At 34.2% G+C, this 23,030-nt stretch overlaps 2 protein-coding genes and 1 pseudogene across 3 annotated transcripts; 1 reads left to right on the top strand and 2 right to left on the bottom strand.

Moving 5' to 3' along the window:
• Positions 1-3,357: 3,357 nt before the first annotated feature.
• On the bottom strand, positions 3,358-6,945 carry LOC115699399 (uncharacterized). Of its 2 annotated transcripts, none has more exons than XM_030626786.2 (3): positions 5,349-6,945; positions 4,122-4,212; positions 3,358-3,736 (listed from the first exon to the last, which is right to left on the bottom strand). In XM_030626786.2, exons 1-3 carry the CDS (start codon positions 5,555-5,557, stop codon positions 3,614-3,616), a joined length of 423 nt encoding a protein of 140 aa, XP_030482646.2. In that variant the 5' UTR covers positions 5,558-6,945; the 3' UTR covers positions 3,358-3,613. The 2 variants fall into 2 exon arrangements, with proteins under 2 accessions (XP_030482646.2, XP_030482647.2); XM_030626787.2 differs by having other exon boundaries at positions 3,358-3,674.
• Positions 6,946-7,394: 449 nt separating this feature from the next.
• Positions 7,395-8,658, bottom strand: LOC115699398 (probable CCR4-associated factor 1 homolog 11). Its single transcript, XM_030626785.2, has one exon. It carries the CDS (start codon positions 8,348-8,350, stop codon positions 7,499-7,501), a length of 852 nt encoding a protein of 283 aa, XP_030482645.1. The 5' UTR covers positions 8,351-8,658; the 3' UTR covers positions 7,395-7,498.
• A 10,831-nt stretch (positions 8,659-19,489) lies between these two features.
• Positions 19,490-22,771, top strand: LOC115701389 (exosome complex component RRP41 homolog; annotated as a pseudogene).
• Positions 22,772-23,030: the final 259 nt, after the last annotated feature.

Here is a 23,030-nt window from a genome sequence, read left to right as displayed (position 1 = left end):
TACGTAAAAACATAATTACTTTTTTACTACAAAAGTAACTATACCAAGACTTGAACACTTTACTTGATCATCACTTAAGAATTCCAAAGTTACCTAGAGGAATCTTAGGATGGGTGACCTCCTACAAAGTTTTTCTAAGAAACGCGCGAGTGAAGATAAAACACGCTAAAAAGACTCATGTTGGTTTGTAGGACAATTTGTCATTCTAAGAAGTAGCCAAAGCGACGCACATGTGTATATTGTGTAGGTATGGAACTACACAGTAGAAGTGGGGGCATTACAAATGGCATCAAAGCTTCGACCCAGCTGGAAATGTGGTCGATGAGAACATCAGACTCCATAAGGGGGTGATAGTTACAGTCAAAGTCCTGTGATCAATAAAGGAGAAGACCGAGTAAGCTGTGCAGTCCTACATCCCATTGGGAATGTCAAGTGTGATGATTCGTAGGTAACAGACTATATAATTGAAGAGGACTTAAATTGATTGACAGTACTACCTATGCTAACAAGATGCATCTTTATTTCGATAGTCCATCACTTAAGAACTCCAAAATTAAGTGTACTTGACCTAGAGCAATCTTAGGATGGGTGAGCTCTTGGGAAATTTTCCCAGGAAGTGTGTGAATGAGGACAAAGTACACTGGAAAGACTCATGTTAGTTTGCATGGTCAGTCATCATTCCAGAACATAGCCAAAGTGACGTATTAGTGCATACTGTGTAACAGAACTACACAATTAAAGCAGTCGTGTTACAAGCACATAGGGTCTCTGTTTAGACCTCAAATTGAGGAAGACCCTTCAACATAGACTTCTTCATCATTATTTTGAGTTTATGATAACTAACATGTCATAATCTTGCATGCTACAAATATATTTTCGTTATTTCGAGTCTTCTCCACATAAGCTAAATTTGTTTACATTACATTAATATTTATAGTTAAATTTATGGAGAATTACTCCATTTACTATTTTTTTTAACTTTTTTTTTTCAAATTTACGGTTTAGGTTTCTAAAGTGGTTGCAGCGCTAGTTGCAATAGGGGTTCCTATGTAATTTTTTGTTGCAATTTAGATTGCAGCGCTAGTTGCAATAGGGGTTTCTATGTAGAATTTCGTAAAAATACAAAAAAAAATAAAAAAAGAACTATTTTGAAGTGTAAAAATAAAAAAGCCCCTAAATTTATTTAGTACCCATCAATAAGTAATACCTATTGAGAAGTGTTCCATACATATATATATATTGATTTCTTTACAAATTTATTTTTTAATTTTTTAATCTTTCCATACATATAATATTTAATTAAATACATATCTCATATATTTATTATTTTTCTCTAGATTTCTTATTGCGAGGTTTTTTATTGCATTTTTTTAAATTTCTTAATATCACTATAAATTTGTCAATTCTTAATTTTTTTTCCTTACCATATTTCTTCTATTTGAAATTGGTATTGTATGGTGAGTTTACATATTTCTCAATTTTTTGTTTGTTCCTTTGTTTAGAACTCTTAATCTTAGGTGCTTTTTTCTTTATAAATTTTTCAATTTTAATCTTTTCTTTTCTATAAAGTTTTAACACTATCTCTTATTAATCTTACTTCTATTGATATAATATTGTAGTGTTTAATTTTTTATTTTATCTTTTGATCTTTTCATCTCTGCAGCATTTCATTATATTATTTATATGTATTATTATATATCAAGACTACAGGTGGATACGGTAATAACAATGAGTGAGATATAATAATTGACAACTTTGAATAATTGAAATATAAATTATTAATTGCGAGAAATTTTTTTACTTATTTGTTTTTTTTTTTTTTGAAATATTTTTTTTTACTTATTTTAAATGATAATAATACTCTAATTTTATACTATACTACCTTACTTATTTTATTTTATATTAATAATTTTTTAATAAAAAAAAATAAAATTCTATATATACATTATTCATATAAATTTCAAACTTCTTATTTTTAATAAATAATTCAGCAGTATAATTTTAATATTATTATATTATAGATTAATTTTTAAGTTATTATTTATTATTTTCACAAATAATTTTTTTTTAATTATTATACTAAAATAAAATTAAAATAGCCGGACAAAAAGCCACTATATTACCTAGTGTTATAAAAGTACTAAACTATAACAAAATCTACTATAAAAGTAAAGATGAAACTACAAAGAAAATTTAGCCACAATTTTCATTTAAGAAAATAAATAATCAATTTAAGTATTTTAATAAATCCCATATGCTAAGTGTTTTTAAATTCTAAAATAAACCATGACATTATTTTCTGTATTCAATCTCCCAACAAAAACATAGTGTTGATATTTTTTTCTTTTTTTTTTTTTTTTTTTTTTTGAAAGGAACAATAGTTGATATCTTTCATTTTCATTAGTTACATGATGTAGGTCCACTGAGAGATGGATGCACATGATTTTGTCCAACTTTATTATCTTTCACTTATGAGTATAATCAATAGTGAAATAAACGTATGCTATCAAAGCCTATAGAAGAGCTACATAAAGGACCATGTAGTATAGTGCTCCTATTTTGAAAGGTGGTCCATATATAGATATACATGTATCAATGTATATCCACTAAAATTTCTAACCTTAAAAATATATATAAAAATATTAATAAAATGACGAAGGGAATTAATTCTATTTCATTTGGACAACAAGTGTTCCTGCCAAATGTTATATCTCTAGGTGTTTTATGGCTTCAACAAACAGGTTCTATAACATAACTTTTGGTGGAAAAGGTGCAATGAACATTAAAATTTGAAAACCAAAACATAGCATAAACAAATAATTTAAGGGTTTTATTGTATGGTGAAATCTATTCTCACCAAAAAAGTCTTATTACTTCATTACCTCATCATCACAATCAAAACGAAAATTACTAGAGTGCATGTTGGAAAACTTTACCCTAAAAAACACAAGTACAAGTTTTATGATATGTTTTCCTTTTTCTCACTTGGGGATGAGATATTCTAAAGAAATGAATTGTGTTTCATTTTGTGCTCAGTGATGTAAAAGGTGGGGTAATAAAGGAGGAGGACCATCTTATCTCACAAGGTCTATGGGGACCAAACTATTCAATCTATATTCCATGAATGGCCTTGTAGGCCCTTAAAGGACTTATAATTGTATTCATGTCCCCAAACCACAGAGATCCCCTTTGATCTTTTTATTTTTATTAGTTTGCCTTTGATTGAAAACTAGTATTTTCAATCAATAAATTATCCTAAACAATGTTAAAAAATATAAATAAAGCATATACATAAACACAAAAAGCACCCTTTCAAAAAAAATATAAATGAATAAATAAGAACACAAAAAAACACAGTTTGTATAAAACTGATATATAGTCAAACTTGCACATTTATATCACTAAATTATAGACACATGGTGTGATAACAACCGACAGACAGCTTATTGAAAGAAAGAAAAAAAATAAGTCATTCAGCCAAGGAAGTGAGAAAGAATAATGTGGTTGGCTTTACATTATCAAATGGGAACTTCCCATCTCTTTCTTTCTTGATTTATTGGCCTTGTTCATGAAGACAGACCAACTCATTCAAAATGATTGAGTTTATCATATTCTAGATAAGCAAAAGCATACCATTTGAAGACTTGTTTTTCAACCAAAAGGAATTGATGCACCTGATCAAGCATTCAATCAGAGATTCAGAGGGGGTATATAGAAGATAATAGCATGGTTGACCCTGTGGAAAATGACAAGATTCAATTTTAAGACATTCTACATGCTTTAAACTGCAATTTTTAAGTAAAATAGAAACCCATTAAAGATAATGACACATGCAAATGTTTATATATTTAATCATAAAGTTTGATGTTAGATTTGAAGATAAGTTCTCATGACACTAACACACATAAAAGATAAAAATATGATTAACAAATAACAACCACAAGGATAAACAAATTTTCCCTATTTAGTTAGTCCATTTCAGCACAAACACTTGTGCAAAATGCCACATGAGAGTAGCATCAATCCATTAATTAAATATCATAGACAGTGAAATGGTGTGCTCAGATCATGTCTAAAAAATTGGTAGAAAGAGTTGTAAAGAGTTAAGATTGAAGGCCCACCTCCAATTGGATGAAGCCCATCAATAGTACACAATTATCCAAAATGTGGTCACCCTGATTGTGAAAAAGCTGACCCACAATGAAAGATACCCTTCAAATTCAAGAACAAAAAAAAATGTAAGTCACTTAGTGGCTCCTGTTCTTTCATAGGATATTAATTAAAAAAACCATGTGAAAATTGACAGCAAAAAGATGACGTTTTAATTCAACAATATCATAGTTCAAACTTCAAACTAATCTGGCTTCTGACTAGGCCAACTATATAACATAGCCAATGATATTTCTTGTGATATCTTAAGAGCTGTGAGCCTGTGAGCATGAAAATCTAGCAAGAAGAGAAAGGAGTTCCAATCATGGCTTTTTTAAGTTCATTAATCACTTTGGAGAAAGGGGTTAATTAATAATGAGTTCATACTCAGTTACTTCAGGGCTAAGAAATCTGTAGGTACCTCAGGATATTTAATTTATTTTTTATTGAACCTCACCTCAATTGAAAATCTCAAGAAAATGACTAAAGAAATCTGTAAAATCCAATAAAGTATTAATTTATTTTAGTCCTAATCCACATAAACATACTATGATACTAAAAAGAATAAAAATCAGATCAAATCAGATAGGATACAATTAACAATTAACAGACCTTACTCAGAAGTTGTGAAGGAAGATTCAATTTCTTTGTTTAGCAGGTATGAAAAAAAGGCAACGGGTCAGAGTGAAGAAAGCATGGCCAAATATTTACACTAATATTCTAAGACTGTATTAAGAACAAAATTACAATTAATAATTAATAATATTACAATTCTTCCTTCAACCATAGTGAATCTTGGTGAGTGAGTGAGTATGCATAGTTCAAATCCCTGTTAAGGGTATCATGTAGAAAAATCAATCTAATATTATAGTCCTACGTCAAAAACCATTGTGATTTGTTTGTTCCTGAAACGATTTTAGCCCCTAGACATAAAACAAGATTGGGATGATATTAACTATTAGGTATAAATGACTATCACTCTAAACAGTGAAAGCTAGCTCTCCTCGTTGCTGCAAGAACAGCTCAAGTTTTTTAGAGTGTCTCTATTACAATTATTAGCCTAGGATAAATCATAAAATTTCCAAATTAAAATAAGTAACTGCAATTGAAATTATTAATACAATGAACCAGAATGTTCAGTTCAGCCTCCTAACACAACAACAAAACTTCCCGAATTTCTAGCAACAAAAAAGCATTACCTAAGCTGCAGATACTTGCACCCTGTAGCTATTGGACTTCTGCGGAACCACAACTTGCAGACGAGTATTTTAGCAAGTTCCTCCTGGAAAGCATCACTGTTGAGATTGGAACCTGAATAGACTGCCGGTGATAAGCCGGAGGAAGGTGAGGATGACGTCAAGTCATCATGCCACTTATGCCCTGGGCGAGTATTAGTAAAGCTAAGCATAACGAAAATTACATCAAGTAAAAGTTCTTAAGTCAAATTCATGATCCCTAAACATAAATTTTGTGGTCAGTGATGGCTACTATGAAAAAATTTCTAATCAAGATACACAAATATGAGTTACATGAGAAATGTTGTTTTAACTAAATACTTTTGGTAGCACTGAGATTCAATTATCAAGTAAGTTGCAGTCTGAATATTGCGAAGAAACTAGATTATTAGATCTACCAGGCAAAGCAAAAACACATACTGTAACAGACTACTATCAAGAATTGCAAGAAGGAACTCGAGGACATAATCTTTTACCTTCTACACTCTAGTGCAACAACAGTGTAGTAGCTTTCAAATGTTATATAGGTCAGTTGAAAACAGGACTCCTGTACTGGAATACTTATGAGGACCACTGTGGAAACAATCGACAACTTGTAGAATCATTCAATTATTAAATGCAGGCAATAGGATTACACCATGTGCTGCAAGTAGTGAATCAAATGCTGCTGCGAAGACGCTGTTTCATATTGCAACTAGCTACAAGCAGATCTGTCTCAATTCTCATGGATACATAGCTCATGTTTAAGTGTCACAAAACAATTACAGGTTAAAAAGACTAATAATAAATCCCCCACGAGAAGATAAAGTTTATATGTTATTCATACTTACTTTACATAGGGTCATGGAGAATGTTGTTTTCACTAAAACATCCCTGACACAAACAAACTAATGCAAAGTAAATGTTATGACTAAACAAAAATAACTTAGTTTCTCTCCCTATTTCTCCTCCTTGATACTTCAAACAGAGAAAATGTATTCAAGCTAGTAAGAGAACGAATTTCCAAACATGATACCCTCCACAAAGTAAGATCTAGAACAATGCCTTGATGTTCTGTGATGCAAGAAAAAGGTTCTCAAAGATGAGACCTTTTTGCTCTTAATCATACAGGGCCCCAAAAAGGGGAGTAAGCAACGTGAACTAGGATATTCTAGCCATGTTGACCTGATCTCTTTAAGAAACCGTTGACTCACATAGTCGGATTTCTCTCTTTATGGGCTAGCATAGCTCTTATTTGTTTGGACATGGGACCTAGGAATTAAGTTGTTTTCACTAGAGATTTATTATGTTCATGGGCCGGGCTGCATCTTTTGTTTTACTAAGCATTGACTACAGACAATTAAGAAGGGATGAATTAGCTAATCATTCTCAAAATTAACAATGATAAATGTAAAGACCTGACAAAAGTAGCTGACATACGGAGAAAAAGACCATTAACATATATTGTATGATGTTGATGTTGTAACATATTAAAAAATTAATAGCATATCTTAATAGAGGAATCATGTGGGCATGAGGTATGCTATTTAGCTATTATTCTAGTATCACAACGAGTAGAGAAAATCCAAAAGAAAGAACCTCTTGTTCTTCTCTGAACTCACAGTACAATGCATTATAAAGGTTGACTTCATCTTTGAAGACGTGTCTTCTTAGATTAAAGTTTATCAAGACCCTTCATTTCAAACCCATTAAGTTAATTTTATACTTGTCCAAGTGGTTTTAAAGAAAGTTCAAACGATCCCAATTCAGTATTTTGGTACCCAACTATGTCTATCAACCTAACCCCTAAAGTCAACTTCATCTAATTCCGCAATTGAAGCAAAATCCCACCTTCGAAATCTTGCTATCTTCCAAGGAAAAGACATGGGAAAGTCCAATCTTATAAGTCCCAACCCAAATACCATCACTACCAACCAAGCAAACTAATTCACAAAAGCATTGGTGTATGAGAGCTAGTAGGAACCACCTTAAGGAAAGTTTCAATAAAACGAGAGAATTGCACAAATTAAATAAAACCAAATCAAATAACCTACTAGGATTGATATAAAGCAACTGTGTACAAAAATTTACTTGAATTCTTTTTTAAAAGAGAAGAAATCTACAAAGCATTAACTTCACGAAATTTCTAAACCATATAAAACACCAGCGTACTGATCAAGCCCGTTCTTGTTGAAATAGACCTCTCTGATTTTCTGGAAGGCATGTAAGGTCAGCAAGCTATCAGACCCGGCCTGGTGGCTCTTTCCAATGACCCGACTCACATTCAGGACCTGACAGACCCGGTCTAGCCCACCGTAAAGGCTCGCGCAGTATCTCATGAGATGTTTCACATCGAAGACCCTGGACCCGAAGAACACCGTCACGAGCTTCAGAAAATCAGCCAACTCATCAGGCAAAAGACGCCGAGTCAACACCTTGACAAGGTAACCAAAATCATAGGCGCTGTGGAACGTCGCCCAACTCACCAAATCGTTGCAGACGAGCCCCGAGGACATCATCAGTTCGGCGAACCGGATCGAATCGATACCAGATTCTCGATTCCGCTCGAAATCAATACCCTGCCTCTTCAGCAATTCCACGGAATCGTGAGCGTGTGCGTCACGCGCCACGTCGAAGTCCTTAAAGTTGAATTCCCAGATGTAGAGGCTGTTAGTGCCGAGATCAGGAAGGTTTCCCTCGTCGTCGGAAAGGCTGAGACCGATCTGGATCAGATTCAAGCGATCCACGTTGGCCTTGAGGACCTCGTAGTGCGCAATGGCCTGGGAAGTTCGTAGCGTCGGATCTACCGAGGGTCGGATCACGACGCCCGGAAACTCCGTATCCATGGAGATAAGCGGGAAATCATCGATGGCGGATCGTATCAACTTGAACTCGGACTCTAGGTTATACTCCCACACCGATCGAATCACAACGGGTCGTTGGGATTTCTCAGGCGGAAGCTGCGGCAGCGGATCAGCAATACACATGGCTTAGGGCGATCCAGATTCAGAGGAGAAGAAGAAGAAAAAGGGAAAAAATTTCCCCTTTTGGAAATGAATTCGAGAGCCTGTAAAAAAAAAAATTAGGGCTTGATTTTGATTTCGATATCGAAAGAGTGAAGGGCAGAAACCCAAAATTTTATAGAAGGAAGAGAAAGAAAGAATAATGAGAAAAGAAAAAGGAAGAGAGAGAAAGACGTGGGTGATAATATGAATACTTGTAAAGAGGCGGTTTGTTAATAATGTGGTATTATTATTTTTTATTATTATTATTTTTTTGTTCCAAAAAGGAATTTTTTTTATTATTATTTTAATGATATATTCATTTCTTTTGTAAACAAATTCCTTAAAAATGCAAATATAAAATATTTTTTTATTTTTCAAATTATGACAAGATCCGGAAATTATTATTGTGAGTTATTTTGCTTAATAATAACATTTTTTGTTATAGTTTTTAAAAATGAAGTTTATGTTTTTAATCAATCGTACTATTTTTGCATTGCCAAATTAAATATATAACTTTCTTTCAAAAAAAAATTAAATATATAAATTTATTTACAAATTTGTTGATGACCATTTTTTTTTAAAGAAAATAGGTAAAATGATTGGGTTGTGTTTTATGTGTGGCAAATCCCATCTTTTTCGATGAACGTGTCAGAAATGAAATTTTTAAACATGTTTAGTTTGGCTGTTTCGTCTTAGTAATTTATGTAGATTTGATTGACGGAGAATTAGGGTGGGGAGTTTGTTAAGACATTCATTATATCTCAAAACACTAATTAGCAAATTTGACTGTCATAATTTATAGTTGAATTTGTAATTTCTTTTAATTTTATCTATTTATATATCACATTTTAGGTTCTTTTCATTCAAAATGTATGAGAGAAAATGCAGAGAAAAGATGAAGAGAACAGAGTAAATTGCTCTGTTAGATCTGTTATTATTTTCCAAACAGTATGTTCAATTACAAGAAGGAGACTCTTATTTATAGTGAGCTGAGTTAGTTGGGAATAACTAACTCAGCTGATACAAAGTGAAACAGACCAAGAATTGGTTATATCAGAGTCGGTTGTAAGGGTAGTCTTGTAATATTGTAATAGCCCCCCTCAAGCTGTAGTGTAGATATTCGAAGTGTTCAGCTTGGAGACAATGTTGTTGAAGGGTGTTGGTAGCAGAGCTTTGGTAAAGATGTCGGCCAGGTTGTTGTTTGATGAAACATGAAGTAACTTGAGGACGCCTTGTTGAACTTTTTCTCGAATGAAGTGGCAATCGATCTCAACATGTTTGGTGCGCTCATGGTAGACTGGATTTTCACTAATGTGGATAGCTGCTGTGTTGTCGCAGTAGAGAGAGGCAGGTTTGTTGAGTGAGATGCCAAAATCTTTGAGGAGTGCAAGGATCCATGTGACTTCGGATGTGGCATTAGCCATGGCTCTATATTCGGCTTCGGCTGAAGAGCGAGAAACAACCTGTTGTTTTTTGGATTTCCAAGAGACTAAGGCTTGTCCAAGGAAGACGCAATACCCGGAAATGGAGCGCCGTGTGTCTTGACAAGCTCCCCAATCTGCATCGGCAAAGAAAGATAACTGAACGTTGGTGGGGGACAGATTGGTCTCAGCATATGCAGATAGTTGGGGAGTGGAGGTGGCAGGGAAAAAAATGCCCTGTCCAGGAGTCCTTTTGAGGTATTGAAGTATTCTATGAGCAGCGTGGAGATGAGGTGCTCGAGGAGAAGATAGAAATTGACTTAGGTGATTGACGGCGTAAGTTATGTCAGGCCGTGTTATGGTGAGATAGATCAATTTGCCTATGAGGCTTCTATAGATTGTAGGGTCGGACAATGGCTTGCCTTTATCTTTGCTAAGCTTGAGATTGGTTTCCATAGGTGTTGAGGCAGGCTTAGCGCCAAGATAACCCGTATCCGTGAGTAATTGGAGAGTAAAGGGCCGTTGAGAAATGGAAATTCCATTCTTTGTGCGACCAATTTCGAGTCCAAGAAAAAATTTTAGAGTGCCTATGTCTTTAAGTTTGAATTGTTTATCGAGAAAGATTTTGAAATGAGTAATTGCCATGTCATTGTTGCTAGCTACGATAATGTCATCGACATAGATTAAGATGGCGAGAAAGAAAGTATTGGTGTTTTTGATAAAAAGTGAGTTGTCGGATAGGGATCTAATGAAGCCGGCAGTGGTGAGAGTAGTGCTAAGCTTTTCATACCACTGTCGGGAAGCTTGTTTTAACCCATAGATACTCTTATTGAGTTTGCAAACCGAATCGGGTGGTGCTTTGTAACCTGGAGGTAATTTCATGTACACTTCTTCATGGAGATCGCCATGCAAAAAGGCATTGTTAATGTCAAGTTGATGAACGTTCCAGTTGTTCATTGCTGCAAGAGCTAGCAAAATTTTGAGTGTGTTGAATTTTGCTACAGGAGCATAGGTTTGAAGGTAATCGATTCCCAGTTTTTGATTGAATCCTTTGGCGACGAGACGAGCTTTAAATCGTACAACCTCACCTTGCTCATTATACTTGACTTTGTATACCCATTTACATCCAATGGCTTTGTGGCCGGGAGGTAATTTGGTGATAGTCCAAGTATGGTTTTTTTCAAGGGCCTGAGTTTCATCGTCCATAGCGAGGAGCCAATGTTTGAATTGGGAGGCTTCACTATACGAGGTAGGCTCAATGTGAGAATAGGCAGCTAAAACAGCCGCTCGGAAGTGGGGGCTAAGTTTGGCATAAGATATGAACTCCTCAATGGGGTAAGCCGTTGAATGAGTGTGGCATACATAATCATTGAGATGAGGTGGTTTGGTAATCTGACGGCCAGCTTTTGATTTAATTGCTGGAGCTGGTTCAATTGATTTTTGTGTAGTGGGAAAGTTATTATGTGTTGAAGCATCTGGTGTGGGAATGACACCAGTAGGTTCAACATGAATTGAAGGGTTATTGACACCAATGGAAGGTGTTGTTGGGTGAGTATTAGCAGGGGTTACTGGTGTGAGAGTAACACCAGTAGGTGCTGATGGTGTGAGAGGTTTGTCGACACCAGAAGGCTTGTGATTGTTGTTTATTGCTGGTGTGGGGACAACACTAGGAATCGGTTCTGCAGCAGGGTCATATTTGTTGTTTGTTGCTGGTGTGGGAACAACACCAGTAACATTGTCTTCCTTAGTGTGAGAACCCGTAGCAGTAGTAGTTGGATGTTGAGTATGCATATTATTTGTGAGTGGATTGGTGAGATTTATTGAACGATTGGCAGGTATGCAGTGAGATTGAAAAAATATATCGATGGAATCGTTGGAACCTTGACCAAGAAAGGGAAAGACGTTTTCATGAAAGATGACATCTCTTGAATGGTAGATTTGTTTCGTTTGGATGTCAAGAAGGGTGTAAGCCTTCATGCCATGTGGGTATCCAATGAACACGGATGCACGGCTTCTTGGCGAAAATTTATGCCTAGTGGAGGTGAGTGTGGAGGCATATGCTAAGCATCCAAATACTCGGAGATGGTCATAATTTGGTGGTTTTAAGTGAAGTTTTTCAAAGGAGGTACTGCCTTTTAGGAGGACCGAAGGAGTTCGGTTCATGAGGTAAGTTGCAGTAGCAATTAAATGTCCCCAATAAGCAAGGGGCAAATGAGATTGAAAACATAAAGCGCGTGCAATGTTAAGGAGATGTTGGTGTTTGCGTTCAACAACAGAGTTTTGTTGAGGACGTTCAACACATGAGTGGTAATGAATTATGCCTTTGGAGGCATAAAAAGTGGACATTGCAAGTTCTTTAGCATTATCAGATCGAATTGCTTTAATTGTGGAATTGTATTGTGTGCAGATCATGTTATAAAATGTGGGAAAGATAGTTTGCGCTTCAGCTTTAGTTTTAAGCATAAAAGTCCAAGTAAATCGAGATGCATCATCAACAATTGTGAGGAAATATCGATAGCCTTCTATACTAATTATGTGGAATGGACCCCAAATGTCCAAATGAAGTAAATCAAAGGCATTTTCAGCAAAGTTATGGTTGGAGATAAATGGTAATTTCTTTTGTTTTGCAAGATGGCAAATATGACAAAATTGATTTGCTGAAATGGGAAAACTAGAGTTAATTCTTTTATTGAATGTATTGGAAATATACATTGAAGGGTGACCAAGGCGTGAATGCCATTGATCTACATTATTATGTAAGGAAAGACAACAATTGGGCTGAAGTATGGGGTTGTGCTCTTGTTGAATTGCATAGAGTTTCCCAAGCCGTTTAGCTGTCCCAATCACCATGCTCGGAGAAGGAGCCTGTATAGAGCAAGAATCATTAGAGAAGATAACCTTATTAAGGGTATTATCAATGAAGGCAGTAAGAGAAAATAAGTTGATATTAAAGGTGGGAACAAAGAGCACATTTTGAAGTGTAATATGCTTGTTTAGATGGACTGTACCGATCCCTTTTACTGGTATGTTTGCACCAGTAGGAAGCACCACATGTGTGGGAAAAACGTTGCTGGAAAAAGTTTGAAAGAGGCTTCTTGTGGCACACATATGATGAGTTGCCCCACTATCAATGATCCATGAATATATAGGAAAAAGATTTGACTTACCAGCCATGTTGGAAGCAGCTGGGAGAGTATTGATGTCCTCACGGGTAGCATTTTGAGTCAATTGTTGGCTGAGGAGGGAAATGAGTTGTTGGCATTGTGTATTCAGATCTGAGTTGGATGTTGAAGTGGGAATAGCATCTGAGTTAGCGCTGGTGTGATTGGCAGCGGGTTTGGCCTTTTCTTGCTTCTTTTTATCACCATAGCCGGGAGGAAAGCCATGAAGGAAGTAACATTTATCCACATAGTGACCTGGCTTGCCACAATTAGTGCAAGAGGGTCTTGGCTTCTTGGATTTTGGGGGAGGATTGTTTGAAGGCGCACGGGCAGAGGCAGCTGAAGGAACTGTGGAAGAGCCAAGAGTGCGTTGTCTCTCTTCTTGAACAATCATGGCAAATACCCTTGAGAGATTGGGTAGGGGTTCATTGAGGAGAATTTGAGCACGAACCGAAGCGTAGGACTCATTTAAACCAGTAAGAAACTGTAGGACCTGGTTTCGGTTGTAATATTCTAAAAAAACTTTCATTGCACCACAAGTGCAAGAAGTGTTGGGTTGAAATTCTTTTAGCTCATCCCAAAGGATTTTGAGCTTTGTAAAGTAAGAGGTGACGGAGTGATCACCTTGTTGAAGATGTGTTAATTGGGTTTGAAGTTGAAAGATTCGAGGGCCATTTCCCTCATTGAATCTTTCTTGCAAATCATGCCACATATCGGTAGCAAGATCAAAGTACATGATACTTTGTGCTATCTCGGGGGAAACGGAATTAACAAGCCAAGACATGACCATGTTATTGCAACGAATCCAAGAAGGGAGAAGGGTGTTACCAGCGACTGGGCGAGGAAGAGAGCCATCAATGAAGGCAGATTTGTTCTTTGCCGTGAGAGCCATCATGATTCCTCGTTTCCAAGATTGGTAATTGGTGCCATTGAGCACGGTGGAAACTAAGACTAATCCTGGGTGATCTGCATTGCTGAGGAAGAACGGGCTAGATACATCTTCATGAGCCAATCGATCGGCTAAAGAACGTCGAGCCTGAACAGGAGGATCAGTAGCAATAGGTGCAGGAGAGGAGTTTGCTGGTGCGATCGGTTCTGGTTCGTGCTGGATCCGAGATCTTGGATTGTTGTTCCGTCGAGTAGCGATCGAGGTATCCATTAATGGAGGTGCGGAAGTAGTGTCAGGGTTAGACTCCGGGTGTTGATTCTCAGAAGTAGATGGGGGAATGCCATCCTGAGAACGGGTTGTGGGTCTAGCCATTGAAGAAGGATCTTGATTGTCTGCTGATACCATATGAGAGAAAATGCAGAGAAAAGATGAAGAGAACAGAGTAAATTGCTCTGTTAGATCTGTTATTATTTTCCAAACAGTATGTTCAATTACAAGAAGGAGACTCTTATTTATAGTGAGCTGAGTTAGTTGGGAATAACTAACTCAGCTGATACAAAGTGAAACAGACCAAGAATTGGTTATATCAGAGTCGGTTGTAAGGGTAGTCTTGTAATATTGTAATAAAATGTGCATAACGTATATGAAAACATCAATTTTACTCTTGAAAAACTGATCATTTTCAAAAACTAATGAAAAACTTAATTGTTATTAATTTTATAAATTAAAAAAAAAAATTAACTAAACAAAGTCTCGTCATATTAGTAGTTGATAATACTACATCCAACTTCAAATCCCTTTCCCAATATCGAAATAATAATAATAAAAGAACCTTCCCATTTTTTATCCCAAATTATCAAATAATGATTGATTTTCTTATAGGAAAAAGATAAGAAAAAAGGAAATATTAAACTATAAACAGATAAATCTAGAAAGCTACACTGGTTTCTATTACCAAAAAAAAAAAAAATTAGATTAAAATTATGAAAGTTGAATTAAGCTATTCAATATAAGTTCAGAAATTAAAGAGTGGCTTTGGACCACATTAGTGGAGGAATAGTCATATCATATGGTAACATAAATGATATTTGAGTTTGGAGCGTCGTAAAGATTTGACCCTCTCACCAGACAGACCAATTCCACTTAATAAAGTTTGGTGTGCTAAGTCGGTCATGGGGGTGTACTACTACTAAAACGTGTAAAAGTAAGTTTCAATGATATATATACAAACATATATTATAGTTATTTATATCAATGGCTTTTTGTGCGTTGTTTTGTTAATTAAGGTTGTCGACGGCTGCAGCTTAAGCTGTAATCGAGTCATTTGCTTGCAAAGGCAGCCATGAAAATGAGAGGGGCCAAGAGTAGTTCCAAAGGCAAACCCAATTGGGTCTATGTCTCACTTTTCCATCCCCACCAAGCTCTCTCTCCCCTTGTTTACAAGACCAGTAGTTTGAAAATACTGAGAGAAGAGAGAGAGAGAGAGCAAGAGAATGGTGACATTCTGCCATATTAAACCAAAACCTTGTCATGAATCCAAATATCTTACCACCATTTCAGCTACAATATTTGGATACAGCCCTTCAGTTTTTTTCTTCCATTTTCATATCTTCATTTCCACTAAATTCAGGAAATAAGATCAGCATGGAAGATATCATCAACACGCTCCCATGTGTTCTGGCATCGTCATCATTAGGCCAAAATTTTCTTTCCCTCGGATTGCAGATGAACATGGACAAGACAGTAGATTTTAGAATAATGATAATGCTATAATTGATACTAGTTAAACAACACAAAAGTCCCCATAAATCAGATAGCATCCATCCATTAAAACACAATTCGATCAAAAAGACAATGATGAAACAGAAGGACCAAGAAGAGGTGATAGGAGAAGCTTTTGGGGGAATTCCCCTGTATGTCTAAACAGGATTGACACGGCATAACAAACCATACTTTGCATATTGAAAATGCAATTTGATCCATGGATATGTAAGCTACTAGAAGTAGGTACCTTCCGGAGGTTGAACCAACATCCAGTTATGTGGCGCAGCCATCTCTTTCTTCAGCTGTATCAGTATATCTTCCATGGTGTGTACTCACGCTGCCAATTCATAAGGAGTCCAAACTTCTTCGGTTCCACCTATCATGTTCACATCAAACTAGAAAATTCTTATCTAATTCAACTGCCTCTTTGAGGGGAAATTACAATTAGAGTAGGATTTGGTCTTGATTCGAAAAGGGGGTCGCAAGGGAAAATCTAGTAGTCTCATGTAGTCAGTTACAATGCAATACAGATAATGTCAAATGGGAAAAATTGTAACCAACACAAATCACAATATAACTTTAAAGGAGGACAATGTAAGTGGAAACATACCACTCAAGTCATGTTGCAGAGTTAGTTATGCTTTGGTTAACAAAGCTAGTGCCACGTGGATTGGGGTGGAACCCTCTTGTGCAAGTCAAGAACTCTCTCTTGACATGCCTAATCCTGTTTGATTGTGTTATTAATACAGCTAAAGAAACATAATCATTCAAGACTTCTTTCAATAACCATTCAGCATAAAAAATTAAGGCTTCAACAATATATATTTTAACTAACTTCATCATTAACAAATATAGCACTGGATGGGAAGAATTGACTTTTGGAGACGAAGGTTACAAAAGAAACTAACCATGTTTCAAAATCAAGAGATACCTCTTAAAGAACACGATTAACTCACAAATAAATATATAATCATATGAAATGAATGACGCAAATGGCAAAGTCCAAAGAAACGAAGAGCTCACTTTGGGGATTTCTCGATGAAATCCATAAGAACCTGAGACACTCAGAATTAAAACTTACATACATACATACATTTCTAAACTTATGCAGTTGGGCCTACGAAGGCTGGCCTGAGTAGAAAGGAGACACCAAAGTAAAGATGGAGCCCATAGAGAGTCGATCTAGAGGTTCCTGGGGCCGGTGAACCCGGTGGTGGAATTCGATTACGTCGTCGGCGAGGAGAGGCAGTTCCGTTCCATCGGCGTGGGTGTGAGAGAGAGAAATAGATGGAAATTGTTTGTTTTAGGTTTTCTCTAACTTGTCTTCTCAAATCATGCGCTGTCTGACGGGTGGGTACAAAAAAAAAGTTATTAATTTATTATTATTATTTTAGTAAAAATCTTATTAGATTTTATATTTTGTAAGAGCTATTAATTAGATTATTTATTCTGTTAATTGACAAATGAATTTTTTTATTTTTTAAAATAGTATCTTTAACTAATTTTTTTTGTAAAATAAAACTTAGTTATATCAATAAAAATTTATAAAATAAAAGTGTTATGAAAAAATTTGTTACGTTTTTTTACATTTATTCATGCTACAAATTATTTTCAAGTTAGTTATATCAATAAAAAATTATTGAAATTGAGCTTAAAATCCTATTTGTACTATTTAAAAAAAATATAAATCCATATTGTTATTTAACAAAACAAATAGTTCAATCAGTAATTTTTACAAAACTCAAAATCTAAAATAATATTAATCCTTATTATTGATTATTTTTATATATAAAAAATTACACTAAAAATAATTTTTATCCAATTAATAGCAACTAAATAATTTTTATTTATTTATTGTTTTCAAAAAAAAAAATATATATTTATTTGTTTATTTTATGTATAGAATTGTGATTTTTAGTGACAGTTTTATTTTTAAATTTTTTTAATCACAAAAATAAAAATACTATTTTATTTTGAAAATTAACTTTTTTTTTAATTTTAACAAAAGCCACCAATACTTTGGTAGTGTTGAATTTTGGGAAAATTACACATACCACTGACTTTTTTCTTTTTTTTTACTTTTATACTGTTAGGCGGTATAATTTATATTTATATTGTATAGTTTATAACTTTTATACGTTGGGCTTCAAGATGTATTTTCTTGTCACTTTAAAATATGTTTTTTTTTTAATTATAAAAGTTGATGGGAAAATTAATTGTCACGTCAATCAGTCACATATATATATTTAAAAAAAAAACTAATTATAAAAGTTTTTATTGTATTGAAAAAGTTTTGATGTGATGTGTTGTCACTTTTGTGATTTTTTTTAAAAAAAATATAATCATGAAAAAACTTAATTTCTACACGTTATCTTTTTTTTTTTTTGTAATTTATAATAACTTTCATTATTTACCTCATTCTTCATTTATATATATTTTTTTTCATTGTGTTTGGGCTCTCTCTCCACTAGGGGTGTTCATCCGATCCAATCCGCACTTTTTTGGTCAAACAACATCCAATCCGCACTAAGTGCGGATTTCATATTTTGGATCCAATCTGATCCGCATAAGAGTTTAAATCCAATCCAATCCAATCCGCAATAGTGCGGATTGGATCGGTTATTTTTTTAATAATAAATCATTTAAAATTTCATAGAAAAAAAATTAAAAAAAGACTATTGTTTCTTAATCTCCAATAATAATCTATTTCTATCTCTATTTATATACAAATTAAACTAATATACATTTATATCAATATATATATACTTATCTTTAGATTTACACTAAAATATATATGTATCAAATTACTAAAATAAATAAGCTAGTATATATATATTTAAACTTTATGTGTATGTGTCTATGTTAATAAGAATTATTTTTCTTGTGTTTTTCTATTACAAAATTAATAAAATACACTAACTCAATATATTACTAAAAAAGATTAAGAAATTAGAAATTTGTGTCTTTTTTTAATTAATATATATTACATATTATAATTTTTTAAAAATATATATAATTAAGTGCGGATTGGATTGGATCGGTTACTTTTTGAGGTCAAACAACATCCAATCCGCACAAGTGCGGATTTTAGATTTTTCAATCCAATCCAATCCGCACAAGTGCGGATATCCGTATTTTGCGGATTGGATTGGATTGGATCGTGCGGATTGGATTGGATCGAATACTTTGTGAACACCCCTACTCTCCACTATTCACCTTCTTCTTCATTTTTTTCTTTTCTTTTTCTCAAGTCTACAACATTATCCAAATAAAAGCTAGTAACAAAAACAACAACATGTTAAAGAGGAAGAAGAAGAAGAAGAATCGGGAAAGATAAGAGTGTGGTTGTGTGTGTGAGAGAGAGATAGAGAGCTTGCTCTGTGGTGAACTTTTTGTATAAATCTCTCAAAAACTTCCACTAAGTTTATGTCATTCGGTGTCTTTGATCTCAAATCGTTAGCTCCATCTCTACCGTACTTCCAAGTCCACCATCTTTCTCCAACTTACCCTTTTCTGTTGCTGGTTTGTTTTATTGTTGTTTTAAGGTTGTTTTAATGTTATTTTCTTTCATTTTTTATCACATTTTTCAAAATATTATTATACTGGTCTATTTTAAATAGTAATATGAACATAATAAAATTTGTATGTAAGTTATTTTTTTTCAATATTGTATGCTCCAATATATGTTCAGTTTTTCTCCGTTGTTCCACTGGTGTTTTTTAGTTGTTCTGCTTCTTTTTATTTTTGATGTTTTCTCCTGTATGTTCTCTTGTTGTGTCTCAGCTCCCTACATTTGTTGCATTTGTTATGTTGTTTCTTTTCCCAGCAAGCTTCCATCCTCTTTTTTTTTTTTTTTGTCTTCTAGATTTCACCACTTTAATGGAAGGTAAGACTATTACTGATTTTTTCATTCTATATTTGCAAGAACTTTCTTTGTTAATTTTGTGCATAAAGAAAGTTAATTTTTTAATCATTTTTTTCTTTTATTTATTTTTATTTATTTTAGTGTTGTTTTCATGATTTATTTAGCTATTTTTGTGGTTTTTTTATTCTGGTTCTCCTATAAATACATTTGACGAGCTCACTCATAAGAGAGTTTTGAGGTGTGTGTTTCTTTTATATTTGTTTAAGTAGTTATATTTGCTTCATTTGTTTTTGTGTTATTTCAGTGTTGTTGTAGTAGTTTTTTTTTTATATATAATTTTCTAGGAATAGACTTGCAAATATAGTTAATTTTGCATTTGGTGTTGAGGTTGTGCAGCAGATTGTTTGTTTTTTTTAATCATTTTTTTCTTTTGTTTTGTTTGATTGTTTTAGTGTTGTTTTACCGTTGTTTTGTCATGATTATTTATTTGACGTCGATTTCACTGTTTTTGCTCAATCTTGTCGGAATTAATGGTTATTTTCCGGTTGTCATGGTATTGTTGTGGTGGTTATGTCTGTGGTTGTGAAAGATGGAGGTCTCATACTTTTGTTTTGGTATTTACAGTATAAAAGAAAAAAAAATAGGAGAGGACAGTATAAATATTATTTCTGCCTTGTCGCAGTAAAATTGAAAAGTATTACCTCAAATCTAGTATTTTTGTAAAATGCCCTTGAATTTTAGCAACCCAACCCGCCCAAAAAGACCGCCAAATCCATAAACTTGTTGGGCAGGTAAGGGTTTCGTGCAGCCCAATAGGCTAGGAAGGAAGGAGGAGTTTCCTATAAGAGTTGTCTGTGATGGAGTTCATCAGCCCTGAAGGTCTCCGATTAGATGGACGCCGTCCGACCGAAGTACCTCTCTCTCTTTCTCAAAAATAACATTTACTAAACAGGTACTATTTATACTAAACATTTTGCTCTAATACAAATTCAGTTTCTGGATTAACAATAATAACAAGAAAGAATGATGTTGTGTTTGTTGTGAATTACATGGCAATGAATGGAATAGTCCATGTTATTATATATGGCTCAATTTTCTACAATTTATTCCACGTGACAATGTCTACAATAGTGTTTATTTTTGTATCAGTTCTGCAGTTTTCGAAATGGGGAACACGAAAGTCGTGGCTGCTGTTTATGGCCCCCGAGAGGTACTACACTATCCCCCAAAATGCTTGATTTTTTCTCCACTTTTATTTCTTCATTTTCCAAATCAATGAAGCGTATTTGAGTTTAGTATGATTTTTTTTTAACAGGTCCAAAATAGAAGCCAACTACTAAATGACCAAGCACTGGTAATACCCTTTTGCCTCTTACACTTATTTGTTTGTGTTATTTATGTATGCTGGTAGTGAAATGCTAAGAAAGGTGCTCATCTTAATTGATTTTTTTGTGAACTACTGTTAGCATTTGATGAATATATGTTTAATGAGGTAATTTGATTTTTTTTCTTTCAATTTACAGGTGCGATGTGAGTATAGTATGGCCAATTTTAGTACTGGAGATCGCATGAGAAAACCAAAGGGAGACAGGTTTGGAACTTTTTTCTCATCTTTCTCTTTGGTTTGGGAGATTGATGTTCAATGTTGTTTTATTTAGGCGATCAACAGAGATTTCTTTAGTGATTCGTCAAGCCATGGAAGCTTGTATAATGACACATTTAATGCCTCGTTCTCAGGTTTTATCCCAACTAATAATTTTGACGACCCCTTTTTTCTGTTTCTTAATCTAATTAATTGCAAAGTTTGTTAATTGTTAAGCGATTTTTTTTTTGTTCTATTTGCAGATAAATATCTTCGTCCAAGTTCTGCAAGCAGATGGAGGTAATTGTCATTCATAAAGTTCTAAGTCTGTTCACTCATGAGCTCTCTCTATTTGTCTCCCTTTCACTTAGATGCCGTTTAGTGTTGGCAAACATTTCCGGGAATGAATATGGTTTGCTCTTAAATTTGAATGTGGTTTCAATTCTGCAGGAACTAGAGCTGCATGCGTTAATGCTGCTAGTCTGGCCCTTGCAGATGCTAAAATTCCAATGCGTGAAATTGTTACTTCGTGTAGTGCTGGCTACCTTAATAGTACTCCTTTGCTTGGTAATCTCTATGTGTTTCTTGTTTTAATTTTATATTTTTGCAATTTTTCTTTCATTGACACAAAATTTTCTCTCTCTTGCTCTATCTTGATACTTATTAAATAAGCATAGTAATTTAAGAGCTTATAGTTATTTACTGTTCCAACAGATTTGAATTATGTAGAAGATAGTGCTGGAGGACCTGTGTCACAGTTGGGATTCTTCCAAAGTTGGACAAAGTGACTCTTCTTCAGGTTACATAGTTTGTTTGTTGGTTTTCTATTCGCAATATTAAGTATATTAGTTGTGTAATTATACCTTATATTTTTATGTTTGTAATTTAATACTTCCATGAATGTTGGATTGGATATGAATCTGGCTGCATAATGTTGAGCTTTTCTCTGTATCAAAAGCTGAAATCCTTCGCAGGTTCTGATCTGAAGTGTTACATAATAAACTCTTTTAACAACTCCATATATATCGAGATGTTTTTAGATAAGCATAATTTCCTCTGAAGGAGTCATCTGCCAAAGGTTCTTTGTTAACAACTTTTTGTTGACTTCCACTCATGAAGATGGATTCTAAGTTGCCATTGGATATTTTCGAAACTGTATGCAATTAGCAACCGAAGGGTGCAAGGCAATAGCAAAAGAACTAAGAGAAGTAAGTATAACACATAAAAACCAGGCTAGTATAGTAGTATTGCAATCCAAGCATAAAAAAATGTTTTTATCACTTCTTTTCTTTTGGTATAGTTTTGTGATGGGGTTTTATGACAGATACTGCTGGATAATACAAAGCAATTAGAATTTCGACGTGGAGGATAAATCGTAATGAACGGTTAGGAGACAGGTTAGTTTGTACTCTTCAAAAGGCAGCATTGCCAGTCGAGGTCTAACTCTCAGCCCTCAGGTGATGTATTTTTGACAGGGTTAAAGGCGAACTCTATCATAGGACCTTCCAACTCTAAATATTTTCATTTTAAAGAATTTTAAGAATATTTCTGATGTAATCAACAAACCGTACCTGAATGCCATATTTTAGCATAGGCACTAGGCACTAGTAAAGTCGGAGGCAATTGAGATTTGAGGATAATTGTGTTGTGTGTTTGAACAAAAAATTCTTTTGTAAAATTCGAATTTATTTTATTGAACCAGATTGGAAATTTTTTGTTTATTTATTTTTCAGTAGTTGCAATTCACAGTATCATTTTGATATGTGATAAAGGTAATTTGATTAACAACCAGTTTATTAAAATAAGTGTATTTATTACCATTAACCATACACTCACAAACTTCGGAGTGGCGCAGCGGAAGCGTGGTGGGCCCATAACCCACACAGTTATGAGGATCGAGACCGTGGCTGCCAAGAGCAACTCCAATGCAAGTATTTTAAAAAGAAATAATTATATAAGGTACTATTTTTTTGTAAAATA

The sequence above is a fragment of the Cannabis sativa genome, chromosome 8 (genome assembly GCF_029168945.1).
Source record: "Cannabis sativa cultivar Pink pepper isolate KNU-18-1 chromosome 8, ASM2916894v1, whole genome shotgun sequence".
Taxonomy (NCBI): domain Eukaryota; kingdom Viridiplantae; phylum Streptophyta; class Magnoliopsida; order Rosales; family Cannabaceae; genus Cannabis; species Cannabis sativa.
Note: the sequence above shows the minus strand (reverse complement) of the source record. Positions and strands in the feature narration are given on the sequence as shown.